General features: G+C 42.4%; 1 protein-coding gene across 1 annotated transcript in view; it reads right to left on the bottom strand.

The window, feature by feature from the left end:
- LOC143282250 (3'-5' RNA helicase YTHDC2-like) overlaps nucleotides 1-19567 on the bottom strand; it is a 138165-nt gene that overhangs the window by 15791 nt on the left and 102807 nt on the right. The window contains exons 10-12 of the mRNA XM_076587849.1: nucleotides 15953-16094; nucleotides 6729-6880; nucleotides 3725-3809 (exon numbers count right to left, since the gene is read on the bottom strand). Coding sequence (XP_076443964.1) covers nucleotides 3725-3809; nucleotides 6729-6880; nucleotides 15953-16094 — 379 coding nt within the window. The remainder of the gene's footprint in view (nucleotides 1-3724; nucleotides 3810-6728; nucleotides 6881-15952; nucleotides 16095-19567) is intronic.

Raw genomic sequence — 19567 nt, 5'->3', positions numbered from 1 at the left:
ATGCCATTCGGGCTGCAGAACACTCCAGTGACATTCGCTCGCATGATGCGTACCCTGAGGTTGCATGAGTGCGGAGCAGTAAACTTCTTTGATGACATTCTGCTCACTCAGAGTGAGTGGGGTGCATTGATCTCCTCTCTGAAAGCAATCTTTCAGCGGCTATGTGCTGTTGGTTTGACTGCCAGGCCGTCTAAGATTCATGCAGGATTTCATTCCCTAGAGTTTTAGGACATACTATCTCAGTGGGAAAAATTAGCCCATTAGCCCAGAGGAGTCGAAAGTGAAGATCTTGGCACTGCAGAAACCAACCACCAAGAAACAGGTCAGATTTCTCTTCGGGCTTCTGTTGTATTATAGGCGATATGTTCCCAACTTTGCCTCACTGGCTGCACTGTTGACAGACATAATGAAAGGAACCAGCACCAGGCAGATGTAATGGACGGATGACTGCCAGTTATCACTGGAAAAAGTGCAAAAAGTGCTTAACTCATTCCCAGTACTCCTTTTACTCTCACAGAGAATTTCATCCTCAGAACTGACGCCAGTTCAAAAGGGATGGGTGCTGTACTCCTTCAGGAGAAGGATGGGCTGAAACATCCAGTACAATGTGCCAGTAAGAAATTCTCCATGTCTCAGTAAAAGTACTCTACAATAGAGAGAATGTCTAGCAGTTGTGTGGACATTTGAGAAATTTGCTAGGTTTCAGACTGGTAGGGATTTCACTCTACAAACAGACCACAGGCCCCTCACGTTTTTGCAGTCGTCGAAAACGAAAAACAATTGCTTGCTGCGATGGGCTCTGGCACTGCAGGAATTTAGATTCCGAATCAAACCACTCCCAGGAACTTCAAATGTTCTTGCAGCTCTTTTGTCCAGGGAATAACGTGTGTGAAAGTTTGTCACATAAGCTGTTTATTTGTGACATATACTGTTGATCATGTCCATGAGACATTTGCATTCTGATAATGATTATGATTGCTTTGTCACATCTCATGACAAATCGGTTGTGAGTGCTTAGCCCCCCCTCCTTGTTCACCCACCCCATCTAGCTAGAGAGCAGTGTGGGTTGTGCTGATTGCACGTAATTCTCAGTCTGTCCCAGTCTCAGTTCAGGCTGTCACTGAACTGAGATCAGCCTCTTCCTTGATAGCAAGTGACAAGATTCTGGGCTTTTCGCCCACGACTGTCAGAAGAGGCAGCCGTGCCAGTCTTTGGTGTGCTTCAGGGCTGTTTGCAGTCTTGACGCTCGTCAGTGGGGATCAGTTTCCTCCGAGTGGTTGTGTGCGCTTCGTTCTGTGTTCTCTGTGTTCTTCCAGCCTTGGGGTTGTGGTACCTCTTCTGGAAGGTAAGAGGAGACTGTAGAGACAGTTCTAACCATGTGTTTTGTCTGTTCGTCTTGTGTTCATGTCAGAGAGAGAGGGTGGGGGGAGTGAATATTTAAGTAATTACAATATTTTGTTTTATGTGCATTTGTAGGATGCGTATGCATTTTAGACATAAATTTTATAAGAATGTGATAAAATAATTGTTACGTGTATTGAAAGGGTTCAACCGTAAAATCTAGATTTAAGTTTTCCTTATGAACCCCTTCAGTTATTAGCTCTATTAATGTGTGTGTGTGTGTGTGTCACTAGCTAAGATATCCCAACTACCCTCTTTATCCTTTTCCATCACGTCCTTTTGTTTCCTGGGTGTGGCTTCATTGCCAGTCTTTGAAACTTTAATTCAGCGTAATACATTTTCTATATATCAACCTTTCGCTGTAATAAGTTGACTAGCCAAAATTGCAATGTTCTAGTCCTAGTTTTGGAAGGGGTAATTGTCCGCAATTGTTGTAAGATTTGTCGTTTTTATAAATTCTTGGCTGTGTACCCTTACTTTGTTGGGGGCGGGGGGGGGGTGTCAAGAGTGAATCCTGCCAGTGGGTAATAGATTATATCCAGTGTCTGCAGCATTCCCACTTTCCGTGTCCATCCATCGACTTCCCTACCCTTCCACTGACCCTCCACTGTCTCCCCTGGAACCCCACTGCCTGCCTTTGACTTCCATAATCCAGGCCTTTGTTGGCTGCTGCCGCCTGCCGCTGCCTTCCGTCGCCAGCGTTCTCCGGCCGGTGCTAGGCTGTCTGGGTGTTCTTCATGTTCGTCGTCACTGTTCTTCGTGTTCGTCATCACTGTTCTTCGTCGTCGTCACTTACTGTTCGTCGTCGTCGTCACTTACTGTTCGTCGTCGTAGTCACTACTTCATCGTCACTACTTCATCATCAATGTTGTGCTTGTGTTTCCATGTCTTAAAGCTCTGGGTTTTTGTGGGTTTTTGTGTGTGTGTTATTATTTATCCATTCTGTTGTCATTTAAGTGTTGTTGCAGCCGGGGTTGTGGTTATTTGTTGGCAAGCTCTGTGTGTGATTAAATAAATGTTTGTGAACCCTGAATTGTTGTAGTCTGTGTGTGTTGTCTGGGTGTTAGTGCTGTGCTGGGTGGGGGTTTCTGGTCTGCTCTCTTATGGAGTGTGACATGCTTTTTTTTTTGTGATTGGATACTGTGGTTGTCTACAAGACAGGGTTGGACTTAAAGAGTGCTGATGTTTTCTATGATTTTAAAATTTTTTTATCATGTTTGATTTCATGTACTGTAATGTGATTTTGGATGAAGATTATGGTATATGTTTTAAGGCGTTGCACATGTAAAGCAGAGTTGTACTTGGGGAAATACTTTTGCTGCTTTGTAGAAACATGTTTCTTACATTTCAGGCTTGAAGCAGCTGGGAAAATAGTACACTTTCGAAATATCTTGATGTTTTGAAAAAGACTTTTTCTGAAAAGTTTATTTTTCTCTATGGATTTTCTTTTCTTTGGAAGATGTTTTCCTGTGGTAATACATGAGGGCATGGAAGGTGATATCAGAGATGGCTGATGTCATTTGAAATCTGATAATAAAGTTTTGTTTCTGTATGGTTTTGTGGGATTTTATTTGGACAAATGAGCAAAGAACCGACATGGTTTGAGTATAATTTTGGATATATTCTTTGAATGTAATTTTGTTTTTCCTTGCTTAAAAATTTTTGTGAACAATTTTTTTCCCCTGGAAAGGGGGGGGCTGTCATGTGCACTTGAAATGGCTAAGTATGCACATGTACGTATGTATCAAGAAGGGACGATATTGGTGTGCGCATGAATTGTGAACAAGCACATGTTTTTCTGGTTTTGTGACTGGTGTAGCTGGTGTAGAGTGAGTAATTTTATTTTGTCCCCTTGGATGTGAAAGGACTGGGTGAACCAGTTTGAACCAGGGTGGTGTTCACTCACTGCACAAATATAAAACACGGATGCAACAGTGCTAGCGTGTGTGGACCCGCCGTTATCCTGGCGTGAGCCGAGATGCTCCAGTGTAGGCTGGTGATGGAAAAACCAGGTAGTTTGATTTTTCTATGTGTTGTGAATGCTTAAAGGCTTGTGTACTTTAAAAAAGAAAAGTAAAGAAAAAAGACAGAAAAAAGGCTAGAAAAAAAAGGAAAAGAAAAAGTAGAAGAAGAGAAGAAAAGAAACTGAAAATAATTGGGTTTTAATTCAGTGTTGGTGTAGTCTTAGGTGTGTGACACCTCAAGCCAAGACTTGGTGAGTAACCAACACAGTTTTCACACTGGCAAAGGCAAAACAGTAAACATTAAGTATCTCAAGTTAACCCCTAGAACTAATTAGTTTTCAACTGGTGTTGCCACTGACCTGCCCATCTCGACTGACTTGAACTTTTCGGTTTTCATTCCACTGGTTGTGAAGATGGTGAGTTGCCATGAAGGGTACATTGGCTCTGCAACAAGCACACAGCACTAATTCAGTTCAGTTCATTCTAACATGTTCATAGCATGGTCAGCAAAGGAAAACAAATTAACTCACTCTGGACAAAAGGCCCCATCAACAGTTTCAGATGAAGGACCCTGATCAGGGCTTTAGATAGTTTTGAATTTTTGGATTGGCACCTAATTTCCATATTGACTTTATAAGCTAAGAATATCTTAACTGATCTTTCCACTCTCCACTGTGACAAATAAATGCAGTGTTGTGATGTTGTGCTTGCAGAAAGGAGAGTTATTTTCATGATGACTACTTCACGTGAACAGTGCATGTCAGCAATAGCGTCTGACCCAGGTTCATCTCAGTCACAAGGCAGACAACAGAATTAGACAAAGGGGCCCTATCATGGCTACATAATGTTCTGAATTTAATCTGTTTCAAACTCTGTGTGCTTTCATGGACTTGTTTACAAGTCATCAGTGTGTGCAAATTTCAAACAAAAAATATGGATACTTTCATCATCTCACTGTATGATAACATAAGAAGGGAGGCAGTTTTATATTTTGTCCCCAACAAACTCGTCATGTTTCTGATCAGTCTGGAAGTCGGAAGTTTTCAGTTAATAAATTATAATATTTGTTTTTGGGTGATTTTATTTCTTACCCATTCAAACAGGTTGTCTGTGGGGAAAATCAGGGGAGCTAACTGGCAGTACCAGGTGAGCTGAAAATTTTTACATATTCCAAGATTAAAAACAAACATGGTAACAGCTCAAACCCACGGTAACAGCTCAAACCCAAACGAAGGCTAAATATCTCTGTCTTATGAAAGCTTTTACATTGTTTTGGAATTATCATACTGGTAGCTGGAACTTTGACAAAGTTCCCTTGACTCTTAATAACTTGGAAAAGCCATAAGTCACCCTAGAATAGTTTTTTTTCTCCAAAAGATGTAATTGACTAATTGGAGCATCTCAACAACTTACTATCTATGCCGACAAGCAAAAAGTATATAAATGGATACTGAAGTCACCACAAATAAGAAATTTTTCAGAGAACTGGTCAAAGACATCTGTGTTTGTGAGTCTATTTTTCTTACTGGGCGGAGGATGATATATGCAAAATAAATTAACAAATTTGTTATAAAGAGTATAAGATAGATGAACAGCTTAAAAAGTAGAGTGACCAACAAGTGACATGGTACAACAGAGTGTGTGTGTGTGAATAGTTTTAAATGCAACTCTGTGTGTGTGTGTGTGTGTGTGTGTGTGTGTGTGTGTGTGTGTTTGTGAAAGAGACAGAGAAAGAGAGAGAGTGTGTTCAATTTAGCTCTGTGTGAGTGTGTGCGCATGTTTGTGTGTTTGCATGTGTGTATGAGAGTGAAGGAAAAAGTGTGTGTGCGCATGCATGTGTTTTGTTTTCAGTGCACTTACGTGAGTGTGTGTGTTTGTGTGTGTGTGTGTGTTTAATCTTACTCTATGTGATAGTGCTATTGTCAGGTAAGGGGCACAGCCCTTGCTACTGGTACCATGTAACCCAGTACTACCTGCTGCATGTGAAATCTCCCAACGACAGACCAGGCGGAGGAGGAAACCTTTCCCAACGGCTGTGAAGGCAGAAGAGGATGACCAAAGGGCAGAGGGAGCTCTTATCCTTGGCTGGAAGTCCTCCTAGGAGACGGAACTCAGAAGAAAAAACCTGCACCTGCAGACTGGTAGCAGTGGGAGGGCTGCAATAACCTTGTCAGATACGGACGAGTCCCTGTTGAGGATGGTGTTGAAGTGCTCTGCCCAGCGGGCAAGGATGTCTTTATTGTCTGTCAAAAGGGTGGTCTGGTCCAAGGCTCAGACAGGGGTTGATCCTGTGACTCTTGGCCCATACACAGCTCGGAGACCATCATGGAAGGTCTTCATGTCATGAACATCAAGCAGTAGACTGAAGCTCTTCGGACTTTCTCTCCCACCAGGTGTTCTTCATCTCATGCAGCTGCTTCTGTATGAGTTGCTTGGTTTGCAAGTACAGGTTCTTCCTCCTCTGGCAGTCTTTATCGGAAATGTGATCCTGATGCCCTATATGCAGCGTGTTCAGGAGCTTGGAGATTCCAAAGTCGATTGATGCCTTCCAAGACTGTGACCGGGGCATCTACATCCAGTTTTGCACAGATGGCAAACTTTTCAACTTACGGCGACTCCACACCAGGCCCAGGGTATTTCAGGCACTGTTGAGAGCATGTCGTGAGCATCAGCAGCTGACTAAAGCTCTTCGGACTTTCTCTCCCACCAGGTGTTCTCCATCTCACGCAGCCTCTTCTGTATGAGTTGCCTGGTTTGCAAGAACTGGTCCTTCTTCCTCTGGCAGTCTTTATTGGAAATGTGATCCTGATGCTGTATATGTTGTGTGCCCAGGAGCTTGGAGATTCCAGAGTCGTTCTGGTCAAACCAGTTACCACTTCTTCATTGCCGCAGGGCTTGGGAAAGCTGGGTGTCGAAGGGCTAGCTTGTCGTTCCAACATTAGCCTGGTTGCCTGACCAGCACAGGTGACTTTTTTTTTTAGTGAAGAGGAGTTGTGCAGTCCCTTTCCCACTCTCTCGCCTACTGACGCTCACAGTCCCACAGGTGCAGATACTGCCATGTGTAGAATGGCCTCGGCAGGTGCAGGTTTTTTCTTCAGAAGTTCCGTCTCCTAGGAGGACTTCCAGCCACGGATAAGAGCTCCCCTTGCCCTTTGGTCATCCTCTTCTGCCTTCACAGCCGTTGGGAAAGGTTTCCTCCTCTGCCTGATCCGTCACTGGGAGACTTTACATGCGGCAGGTAGTACTGGCTGGGTTAAATGGTACCAGTAGCAAGGGCTATGCCCCTGACCTGACCAATACACGCGAGTCAAAATAAGACTTATTTCAAACAGTCACTGGAAACAAGACAGATGACAAACAAACCTTTTAACCCATTCAATACTGAATGTGCCACTCAGACCAGGAGCTGAAAACTCTGGTGATTTGTCACGGCCAATCTCTGATGTCATTTTCGCATAACCTTGGAAATGCCCACTGCCTTGTACAGAAAAAATTAGGTAGACCGTCTTCCCGTCCTGGCAACATAATATTCACATATTAAAAACAAGAAAGGCAATGCCTTCAAGACTCACTTGTGATACACTTAAAAAAAAAAAAAAAATCTAATCGTTAAAATGTGTTCTGTATTTTTTATTATAAAGCTTTGGGTTAAAAGAAACAGAAAAAAGAAAAAAAGTCCTAATGGCAGATTCGAACCCCGCGTGTTCGGGTGAGAAGAAACTGTCTTATCCATTACACTATTGGGGCTCCCTAGCTGATGTTAAAAAATATAATATTTAAGCATGCTTTTTTAAAGGGTGATAAATCGATTGCGGTATTCGCAGTGAGAACGCTGTTTAAATCATATTGTTCTGGTGTATCTTGGGCATTCAAAAAATCTTTAAGGGCAATTAAAAATTCTTTTTAAGTCCGCGGTAAAGGAGACGTGGCTATCACCACAATCACACTGCAACATTTAGCCGTTTTCTCTGGATCTAGACAGATGTACAAGTTTAAGTTACACCCGGTTGACACGGTCGATTCAATTTCTCTTTTATGTTCATTCTAGTTTTATAGTTTTAAGTTGATATGATAATTGAGTATTTTGTTAAACTAATAACATGTAGAGCCAAGTACAAGTACTTCTAAACGTCGTATGAAGTGCAAAGGACTTCATTTTGAGAAAAGTCAAGACTGGAAATTTTTACGTTTCCTCAATTCAAGGGTATTTACTCTCATGGTTTATTATCTTTTACTGAATTCCGACTGATTCTGTGGATATTTTTATGGCAGTTTGGGGCATAATCCACTAAGTGATGAGGCGTTCACAAATCTTTCTCTGAATAAATATTTAACGGTCTCCTTCTCCAACTTTCCATCACATGTTATCATGTATTGTTGATTGAATACATGATTGAACGAGCAGGTCAACAACTTGAAACAAAATGGCGTCGTTCGCGTTTGCGAAGAATATGAGCACGCGCTTTGAATACGTATAAATATGTGTACGCAATTGATTTTTGCCCGTGACCTTCAGGGCTCAGCCAATAGATCTATAAAGTCCACTTGTAGTACTGATTTTAGTATTTTCCGAAAAAGACCACTTGGGTGAATGAACATAGTGAAAGCCCTATACACAGAGAGTAAAACACACAAGCTTTTTATGCATTGAGTATAATTTCAAAATGTAATGTTTAAGATGAGAAAGATCAGTTTAAAGCAAATTAAGCCCCTTAGCATTAATTACAGATTAATTTCCCCTTTTTACTATCTGCACCAAAGACATGCAAAATAAATATAACTGTTTGAACAAAAAATGATAAAAATGACTGCTCTTGTTGTTGTGTCAGAATATCAGATCAAAGTGCCAAGATGCAAGATGCACAGACAACCGAACACCGGGTTAAAACATACACTCACTTTGTTTACACAAGTGAGTCAACAAAATCATCAACAATTACAGCCCAGCTTAATGTACTATATATATCTATTCACACACACATACACACACTCTTATCTAGAGAGAGAATATATTTCTGTATCATTAATAAGAATAGGCTTCATCTGTGCATCAAACACAGAAAGAGGAAAACAACTGCAAGTAAGAACAGAAGAACACTTCCGTCATTATAGATTGACTTTACCAAAATGCACACACTAAAACAAATAAATAACAATAGAATTAAAAGAATAATAAAAATAAAAATAAACAAATCAGTAAATGAAAAGGGTGAACAGGGAAGTTGAAGGGCAATATAAACACTTGAAAGAAAGCAACTGGGGGACATTTGATATTAAGATACGGATACCTATAAAAGTCTTTTTCAGAAAAGGGTGTAATTACTGTCCCAGAACACTACTGACATAAAAATGTGTTGCATGAATGCACCTGATTGTTATTATTACTTTTTTAATTCAATATTTTTCAAGTCAGTGTTTAACAAGTATCAAAATTTGATATTTCACCATCTTCTTGCAGAACATTTGTGTTATTTGATAAGGAGGGGTTAAAATATGACTGTCCCCACACAGGTGGACAATTTTTGTAGGCTGCAAAAAGGTGTAAAAAGAGAAAAGGTGTGAACATTTCAATTTTAGCAATGAATCCCTCACTCAAAAAGAATCCATGATCATTAACATATGATTTTAAGACATATTTACTTACTTTCTTTTAAGCCTTTCACTTCTGACCGTGGATATAGCCTCGGTTTTGGGGTAACTACTTGAACAGGTGTCCAGCCACTCTTTGCATATGCTAAGCTCCCCTGTAAATGGCGACTGCCTTGATGAGTTTTCCAAGCAATTTCTCTGCATGTTCTGGCTCTATTCTGATGCAGTTTTTTGCGCTCTATAAAGCGAAAAAGCTGCTGAGTGTGTCAACATGGCTGCCAGAATATACAGTACAGAAGAGGTGGCTAGAATTTTGTTTGATCTTCCAAACAAAGTTGACAATAGCAACTACGAAAAACATGATAGAAAATGAAAGTAATGTTTCTGGTGACCAACTGAAGTGATTCTGGTTATCCTGATGATGATTACATGCTACAAGATACATCAACAGGAAAGGGGTGGGGTCGTTCAGAAGTGGGTATCGAAAAAACCCAATATTTTAGCTTGAAACCTTAATTTTGGGGTTTTCATCTACTATGAAACATTCTAGATTAACTCACTTGCTGCTATTGTCCGCATATACGGATGCCATCGGATGAAGCAAAAGATGTCAATGTCCACATATGTGGATTTGGATTTTAAAAATTCGTGCTGATGGAGTGACGTGTCAGATACAAAACTCAAAAGTAGAGCCGATTCTTAAGTTATCTCCGACCAACCTTTCATTCACACATGCTCTGTGTGTGTGTGTGTAGTGACACGCTCATTAACAGTCAACAATGAAGCATACCCTCAGTCAGCTCTGCAAGTTGTTTGACAAGATGGTGTCACAACGAAGTGTTTGACACGGCAGGAGAGGTCAAATCTACTCAGCATTGAAGCTGCTTTGGAAATGATTCAAACTGAAGGCTCCGATGTTGAAGGAAATAATGTTGATTTCTCGGACAGTGATTTTGAACCAGATCCCGATGAACTAGAAATAGATTCGGCCACTGAAGAGGGTGTTGACAGTGGAGAGGAAAGTGAGTCCTGAACACGTGCCACCTGATGAGTCCAGTCAGGTCATAGGGCATAGCCCATGCTACTGGTACCATGTAACACAGTACTACCTGCCACATGTGAAGTCACCCAACGATGGACCAGGCGGAGGAGGAAACCTTTCCCAATGGCTGTGAAGGCAGAAATGAAATGAAATGAAATTATGGTGTTTAGAGCCTTGCCGACCACTAAGGCCATCTCAAGGCTATCGCCACATTAATACCTACAACAGGGGTAAAAAAAACAACAATAAAAACAAATCACCACTTTCAGCTTTCCACTCAAACCTTAAAAAACCTTCCATAGTTTAAAACCTTCAAATCTGATTAAAAACGTTCACTTCTTTCAAGAAGTCCATCAGTGCCCACGGAGAGACATGACGAATCAAGGGGCCTCTTCCCCCTTCAACAAGTAAGAATGAGTAAAAAAAGGTGTGCCCCGCATGCAGTCTGCACAGCACAGACTCCTCCTTTCTGTTCTTCACCCCCGATGGGAGGGTCTCTTTTAGGTCTGGACAGATCTGGAACAGCTTGTTGTCTGTCTGGGTGTTCCACTCCTTTTGCCAAAGATCCTTAACATAAGTGTTCACCTTCTGCTTCATGTCTGTGTATGGTACGAAGGATCTCAATAATTCTTTACAGCGTTCTTGGCCAGCTGGTCTGCCCTTCCGTTACCACGAATGCCAACATGTCCAGGAACCCAGGCCAACACAACCTTGTATCCTTTCTTCGTTACGACAGTAAAAGCTTCGTAGAATTCCAGCAGTTTGGGATGAGTCAGATTCCTGCAGGCAATTGCCTCCAGGGCTGACAAGGAGTTGGAAAAGATCATGAATCTCTTTTGTTTCAAGGAGAGAACCATTTTTACCGCCAGCACCAGTGCAGTCAGTTCTGCAGTGTACACTGAGCTGTCAGATAGGATGTGTTCCGTTGAGGGCTGGTCAGGAAAGGCGGGACAGAATGCAGATGCAGCGACTCTGTCCTCTGACTTGGAACCGTCAGTGAAGATTTTTTGGAAGTGGGAAATTTGTGGCAGAGTTCTGAAAAGTAAGTTCTGTAGGCCAGTGAACTGGTGGAATCTTTACGGTACGAGGCCAGATCGAATCGGACCTCAGGTGTTTTAAAGGTCCACGGTGGGAACTTGGAGAAGTCTGAGATGCCACCGACATCCAGATCGGCATTTTCTATGTGCGGCTGAATGCGGAGTCCAAGAGGAGGGATGCAGTTTGGGTTGTCTTTAAATTTCTTGTTGAAGGTGTTGTTGAATACAATGTCGTAAGCAGGGTTTTTGGGTTCAGAAAACAGTTTCAAGTAATAGTTTAGGGTCAGCTTCAATCTGCGGTTGGAGAGAGGCGGTTCCCCCGCTTCTGCATACAGGCTGTGCACAGGGGAGGTGCGGAATGCATCTAAGCTGAGACAGAGCCCTTAGTGGTGTATAGGGTCCAGCAGTTTCAGGTAAGACGGTCTGGCCAAGCCGTATACTACACATCCGTAATCCAGTTTGGACTGGACCAGGGCTCTGTAGAGGTGCAAGAGAGTTCTCTTATCAGCACCCCTGTCCGTGTGTGCCACAACTTGGATGATGTTCAGGGCTTTTTTTGACAAGATATTTCAGCTGTTTGATATGGCTGAGGAAGTTCAGCTTCTGATCAAAACAACCCCAAAAAATTTGGCTTCCTTGACCGCTGGGATGGTGGATTTTCCCAGACGGATTTCAGGGTCCAGACAGAATTGGCGAAAGTTATGAAAACGAATACACTCAGTTTTAGAGGATGAAAAGGTGAAACCATTCTCCTCTGCCCAACACTGAATTTTGTCCACGCAGAGGTGAAGCCGTCGCTGGATGCTGGCGTATGTGCTGCCAGTTGCATACATAGTGAAATCAGCGAGCTGTCCCATCCCTTCTGAACCAACTGGACGATGTCGTTTATTTTGATGCTGAAGAGAGCCGGCGACAGAATGCTCCCTTGCAGAACACCCAGCTCCTGCTCGTGAATGTCGGACAGGGTGGTGCCGACCCTCACCTGGAATTGTCTGTCTTGCAAGAAGTTGTGGATAAAATAGGGCAGGTGTCCTCGGAAGCTGAGCTTGTGCAGGTCTGAGAGGATTCCAAATTTCCAGGTGGTATCGTAAGCTTTCTCTAAGTCAAAAAATATGGCCACCACATGCTGTTTGTTGACAAAGGCATTCCTTACTGTAATTTCCAGATGGTCAACGGTAGATCGGTGCTTGCGGAAACCACACTGTTCTTTCGCCAGAAGGCCGTCAGGGATTTGAGGGGTCTTTTCCCGGTTTTGGCACCGGGATTATGAGGGCTTTCCGCCAGGAGGGTAGAAAAAAGCCTGTGATCCAGATGTGGTTGTAAACTTTGAGCAGGGTGTCCAGACAGGTTTCGGGAAGATGTTTAAAAAGTTTATAATGAACCTCGTCCATTCCTGGAGAGGAATCCGTGCAGGTCTGAAGGGCAGATTTTAATTCATTCATAGTGAAAGGAAGGTTGTAGCTCTCTGTGTTGCCAGAAGAGAAGTTGCAGAGCGTTTTTTCTTTCAGATTTTTGGTTTTGAGAAACAGAGCAGATTTGTTGGCAGATCTACAGTTCAGTTCAATTGTGGAGGCTAGCAAATTAGCAACTGCTTTCTTCTCTGTGATCAGAGCGCCTGAGAGCTTGAGATGCTGAAAAGTTGGACAGACGTTTTTGCCCTTAATTTTTTTTTAAACCATCCACACTTTCTTCTTGGGTATGTTAGAGGTTAAGGAAGAGCAAAAATCTCTCCATGATTTTCTCTGGCTCTTTTTAAAAACATATCTGGCTTTCGCCCTCAGCTGTTGATGGGTTTGTACGCTATCAGTCTCTGGCCTCCGAAAGACAGTTGCGCTCTCTTCTGAGACTTACGGGCATCCCGACATTCAGCATTGAACCAGAGCGTTCTTGGCATCTTCGACCCTTGACATGTTCACAATGCCTGGTGTAGCTGCGATTTTTATGCCACCCCTTGAGGAAAATGTGGACAAATTTTTAATTGTCGAAACCGCTATAGTGTTCCGTTGTTCAGAATGCTACCTTACATCAGGAACACTATATCGTTCCATCGTCCAGAGTGAGTTAACATCATTTTATTTTCCTTGACTTGTTTTAAGAACTGACGGGTGATCAGTCCTTGAATTGCCTTTTTCCTATGGGGTAAGGGGTGTGGGGGGTTGGGTGGGGCCTGTGGAGGGGGAGGGAGAAGAGAGAGAAAGAGGGTGACTTTTATAGTTACATCCTGAAGAATATTTGATTGTATTTCATTTGTTAGTTACTCTGGTGAACAGTAAATTGCTGCAGTTGTGCTCTGCAGTTGTGCTGCTCTTCTCTTAAGCAATAATTATCACACATCAATGTGGAGATAAAATAAATGCAATATCATACAATTTTAAGAAATGTGATTCCTGCTTCAATTTGTCATTCCTGTTACCAGTCATTCCTGTTTGTCCATGTCATTTCAATTATTACCATCTAATTAACTATCAATTAGTGGTTTACTCTTTGTCTTGACAGTTGCAAAACATGTTTGTTTCAATGACGCCTGCCTCAGACTGTGGTCAGTTTTGTATGCAAGGACACATGCTATGTTTTATTCAGTTTGGCAGATATGCAAAGAGCAAGAGTTTGGGAATTTCCTATTCTCTATTAGGCTAAAAATGTATGTTCTGAATATTTGACAAATTTATTTGTTTAGAATGCTCAAATCATTTTTGCAAAGAAGGCTGTAATAAAAAATTTTAAAAAAAGTTATCAATGTGATGTTGTATTGCTGCAACAAAAAAATCAATTTCTGGTAACAGGAATGACCCATTTGTGCACTTGATTTAATCAAAGTCAATCAATCTTCTTTAATACTGATATGTAAGATGGCATCTTCAAGCATAAAACCTAGGAATGTATTCCAAACAATGTGTGAACAATAACAATTTCGGTTATCAGCATTATTATTTTTTTTCTTCTTCAGTTTGAAATTTCACAATTTTTAAAAAACGCCTATCCTCAGGAGACCAAGCTCTAAACGCTTTACAAACATGGAGTGATTTGTACAACAGGCTGCCTGCCTGGATACAGCCAACTGACAACTGCCACTGAGCGCTCATCATTTATTTCCTGTATCATTCAATCAGGTTTCAGTCACACACACATATATGTGTGATACATTTTACGTGTAATACCATTTTGTTTATTTACCCCACCATGTAGGCAGCCATAATCTGTTTTTGGGGATGTGCATGTTGGGTATGTTCTTGTTTCTATAACCCACCAAACGCCAACATGGATTACAGGATCTTTAACATGCATATCTGATTTTCTGCACGCACATATACACGAAGGGGGTTCATCAAGCACTAGCAGGTCTGCACATATGTCTACCTGGGAGACTGGAAAAATTTCCACCCTTTACCCAGCAGGTGCTGTTACCGAGATTCAAACCCGGTACCCCCAGACTGAAAGTAAAATGCTTTAACTACTCAGCTGTTGTGCCCGCCAATCGTTTGAAATCTCCCTCAGGGAGAGAGCCAATTGTATACCTGATGTGACTGCAGTTTTGTCCCCTATGGACTTGTCAGTATCCTGGCAATTACAATGAACTATCATCCCCTATGGCATGAGATCCAGAGACACCAATGGTGTTCTTAATCACAGTGGAAGAAAAATCCCTATCAAATGACTTCTGAAAATTCTATTTATAATAAAGTAATGGAGCGAAACAAGGATCATTTTATCAACCTGCTAAAAGGAAAAGAAAAGGCAGAGAGGAGGAAAGTGGGGTTGAAATAAGATAAAAAAGAAAACAACAAAACAGCCAGACTTGAAGATAAATCATAAAGTGTTGTTCTCGTGCAAACCATACATAGGCTAAAAAGACTGAAATGAAGCTGGTAACTCAGAGAGTAACTAGAAAAGGCTGCATCAGATTATAATAGTGTGTGTGTATGTGTGTGTGTGTGTGTGTGTGTGTGTGTGTGTGTGTGTGTGTTTAATAGTCTAAGAAAATGCAAACACATGTTTGCTGACTTTCAAGTTTAGTTGAAGATTTGGATGTTGCTTATATGTACATTCCACAAGGAAACAACCATTTCTTCTGTTTGAATTAAAAAAAAATAAATAAATAAAAAAGGTTTCCAAGTGAATATTCAAAACCTTTTACACCTCCAATGCAAAATCTGCATACAAAGAACAAATGCAAAATTTGCATATGAAGAAAAAAAAAAGAGCTATATATCCATAGACATGAAATTTACCCTCCAGTTTTGTTTGAAACCATGGTGTCAGTACAATCAAACAAAGCAAGTACTCTGTGTAGAAAAAGACAGAATACTGAATGCAGTCCTGCAAGAAAATGCAAAGCAAAGATAAAGCATTGAAACAGGGTGAACAATGGTTTGAAGCTCAGGCATCAGCAAGGAATTTACAACAACATGATCAAGAAACTTGGTTTGGATAGAAATGCAGCTTAAAAGACAGCATTTTGCTCAAGTAATGGGCCTGGAAGAGGGGTATCTCATCAAACACTGCCTCAGCTAAGAAGGTAGCTATTCAAAGATTGGTTAAATTTGCATGCAAAGTCAACAGCTTCACTCCCTCATGTGAAAGTGAAAGTTTTGCAGCAGAGTTCATGCCACATCATTGTATAAGCCACAGAGGTTGAAACTGGAGTAAAAAGTCGCGGCTTATAGACCGAACTTTACGGTAAATATACCAACATGTTAACAAGATCTAGAAGTCTCCAGGATTTATCTTTGTAAGATTATAGTGATATGTATGGACATTTCCATATATGGATACTATAAATGTGGTTGATTTTTTCTTCATATTCAGTGCATGTGAATGAAATAACTAGAAACTAATATGATACTCAAACTAATTTATCTAGAAGGTCAGATCATTACAAGCGAGCCTTGACACTTCACAGCTGCAGCAAGTTAGCTGACCTGGAAAGCTCTGTTGATTTTTCTGTCATTGGCAGCAGAGGTGGCCCAGATGCCCCGGGACTGGGAAATGTCCAGGTTCTTCTGATTGTTGCACTTCATCACAAAGTAGCGACAAGGTGCTGTGCTGCTGGCTCCAGGATCACTGAAACAGCCAGTTAAGGACAAATATCTTCAGTATTGGTAGAGGTAAAGAGGATGGGATCAAGAAAAATGAGAGGAAAGCCTCAGCACCTCACATGTGATTCCTACTGATTAACCATTGACGTACCCCATGGGTGATAATTCATCCAGATATTCATTCTGAAATTTCTAACTTAATAACACACTGAATCACATCAACAATACTTCATTGTGGTGTGAGTTTTGCGAGCATGACATGTCCAAATCCTCTTTTTTTTTCTTTTTTTTTATGTCTTCTGACAAAATCTTAAGTTTCATAGAGATGGCGGTTAGAAACTGCATTACTGAACAATGAGTCCATGTACAGAAAACGATTTTGCCAATTAAGGCGATACTCACAATGTGTATGTCATTCACACTATGTGAATGATCACCTTTACCCTTTACCCATAAGCAATGGATTATGTATATATATAAAGCAAAATAAATTTATTAATTTTTCACCTAACTAGATAAGATTTTAAAAAAGAGTACTCAAATGTGAGGAAAAGATTGAGGCCATTGAGAGCTAAAACCTGGTAAACTTGCCACTTAAACCACTGACTGGCCATAGGAACAACAATTTAGTGCTGAAGGTGCTGACTGGCTAGGCAGACGAAAAGCCTGACGGAAGTATATCTGTATTGTGTTATCCCTGAAATTTGGCCAACAGAGCAAACCAAAAAGCCTAGTTTGCACCAGTCTGACACTGTAGAGAATATGACACCAAAAAAAGGTTTACACATGTGAGCCAACAAAGGCCATAAACATCTGACACCAAATACAGGTTCTTGTAGAAACAATGACAGGTTTTCAGTTTCATCAAATTAATTTACAAGAAAAAAAGGAAAGCCCAATACAAACACAATGATCCTGAAACACATACACAAAGGAAGCAAGAAATTATAGGTTTAAGTCACCAGAATTTTTTCTCACACTACAACTAGACCTTGAGTGGTGGTCTGGGTGTTTGGTCTTCCAGATAAGATGATAATTAGATCTGATATGCAGCATGACCTTTCAGCACAGAAAAGAACCCACAACTGCAGAGCATGGAAAAGAACCCACAACAACTTTGTCCCTGACAAACTTCTGTTGAAAAAGAAAAGACTGACAAATCTGTATGCAAAAAGAAAAACAAGAAAATGGTGGTGTTATGCTGTTAATCACATGTTCTCCCTGCAGATAGCAGCTTCAATTTTACAGAGACGTATGTTGTGACAAGAAACTAATACACATACAGAGACAAACATGAATATGGGATAAAAGAAATCCACTTCTTGTGAGTATGGTGTACTGAATCAGTGAAAAATGTTGGAAAATTAAACGTCTAGCAAAAACAGTCACAGCTTTAAAAATATCTCTTCTGAGGAAATAGGAGGAGTTTGTATTATACTCCATGTTTGGTGTTACATATACTTACCATGTCAAACTGATGCAAACTAGGCCTATTGGTTTGCTCTGCTTGGCCAAATTTCGCGCGGCTAACAGTGAAAAGACGGGCCCGCCCGCTCTCAGCCAATCAAACGCCTCTTAAAAGCTGTAAGCGCTGAATCATTCCGTGGCCATGAACCAAAATGCCCCATGAGAACCACGGCGGAGACGCGGGGACGGACGGGCGGGCATTTGAGTTTGACATGGTAAGTATATGTAACACCAAACATGGAGTATAATACAAACTCCTCCTTTTGGTGTCATATACTGTACCATGTCAAACTGATGCAGAATTTAAAGCAAATGGAGGAGGGCAACGCCTACTGGTTCGTATGGGGAGCCCTTGTAACTGAGACGGCAGTGTTAGCCGCGACAAAGGAAATCCCCTTGGAACCGTCAGCCCTGGTCATACGGAAATTCCTGAGGTAGAAGTTGATGAAGGGATTCTCAGACCGCCAGAAGGCTGCCTCCAAGACATGCTGCTTTGGCACTGAGTGCTGGAAAGCAGCCGAAGTAGCTATGGTCAGCACTTCGTGTGCTCTGGGATGAAGACAGCTGATATCCCTGTGTGCATGAGAGTAGGCTCTACGAATGACTTGGGAAACCCAGCGGGAAATGGTGCCTGCAGTGATGTCTTTCTTGTAATTCTCATTGAGGGAGATGAGCAGACGCCTCTGAGAAGAACGCCTATGGCGAGACCTATCCCAATAATATTTGAGACACTGAACAGGGCAGAGGTGCCTATCCGCATCATCTTGGGCAAGAATATCAGACAAAGGTCTGACCCTCAGAGAGGGGGAAGGAACCTCAGGGTCTTGGTTCTTAGCCAGAAACTCTGGAAGGAAACGAATAGTGATGGAACCATCTCTGTGGGAGGCCAGATCTTGTGGCATTCCACTAAGACCATGTAGGTCACTTCTATGACTGCCTGTGGCCAGCCACAGAAGGAAAGTGGTCTTGAGGGTGAGGATGTCAAAAGGAATAGTCCCCAATGGTTGGAAGGGCTGTTTTCGAATGAAATCCAGCACCAGGAACAAGTCCCAGAGGGGCACTCTTCTGGGGTCTCTAGCTTCCTTCCAAGGGGCACCCCTAGCCACCTCTCTGAGCAGGAAATCCGCTTCCAAGGCGGGACCACCTAGCTGTTTGCATTGTGGTACAGATGGCAGACCTGTACCCTCACACAGAACTAGCAGACAGGATGAGAACCGAGGAGCAGAGAGCCAGAAAGTTGGCCAGCTGCATGCTCGTAGGGTTCGTAGGGGGAATGCCCTGAGCTGTACACCACCGCAACCATTTCTTCCAGAGAAAGTCATACAAAGTCTCCGTTCCCTGCCTCCTTGCTCTGGTGACTATGGAGAGGAGGTGAGAGGAGGCACACCCCTGGGTCAGCGCAGCCGACACAGAGGCCGACCGAGGGGTCGAGGACTTCAATGGTGATGCTGACAGTTCCGACCGCACAGCAGCCATGCGTGCTGGTGGAGCAGTTGAGGATTGGAATGAGGAGTGCCCGAGCGAGGGTGCCTCAGCAGATGAGATTTGGTTTCAAGTTCCAGGGGTGGAAACATGTGTCAGGGACTGAAGGTCCGGAAATCAGGTCTGGGCTGGCCATTTCGGCGCAATGAGGATCAGCTGCGGGTGTTCCGATCTGTCTTACCGTATCACCTTGGACAGAATTGGAAAGGGAGGAAACGCGGAGGCAATCAGACTGCTCCAGTCTAGAGAGAGAGCATCCACTGCCCACGCTTCTGGGTCGGCAACCGAAGAGACGTAAGTGGGAAGTCTCTTGTTGAACAAGGTCCACCATCGGCCGAAACCACTGTTCCCACACCCACTGAAGGCTGTCCTTGTCCAGGGTGCACTCTGTGCGTATGACACTCTTGGACCTGCTGAGAGCATCTGCCAAGATGTTGGTTTTTCCCGCTAAGTGTCTCGCTGAAAGTGCAATGCCCTTGCTGTGGCACCAACGGAGGAGAGCCTCGGTCCGCATGGAGAGGTCTGCCGAGTGCGCTCCCCCCCATTTGT

Source organism: Babylonia areolata, chromosome 5 (assembly GCF_041734735.1).
Source record: "Babylonia areolata isolate BAREFJ2019XMU chromosome 5, ASM4173473v1, whole genome shotgun sequence".
Classification (NCBI taxonomy): Eukaryota; Metazoa; Mollusca; class Gastropoda; order Neogastropoda; family Buccinidae; genus Babylonia; species Babylonia areolata.
The sequence above is the reverse complement of the archived record's forward strand: the minus strand, read 5'-3'. Positions and strand labels throughout refer to the sequence as shown.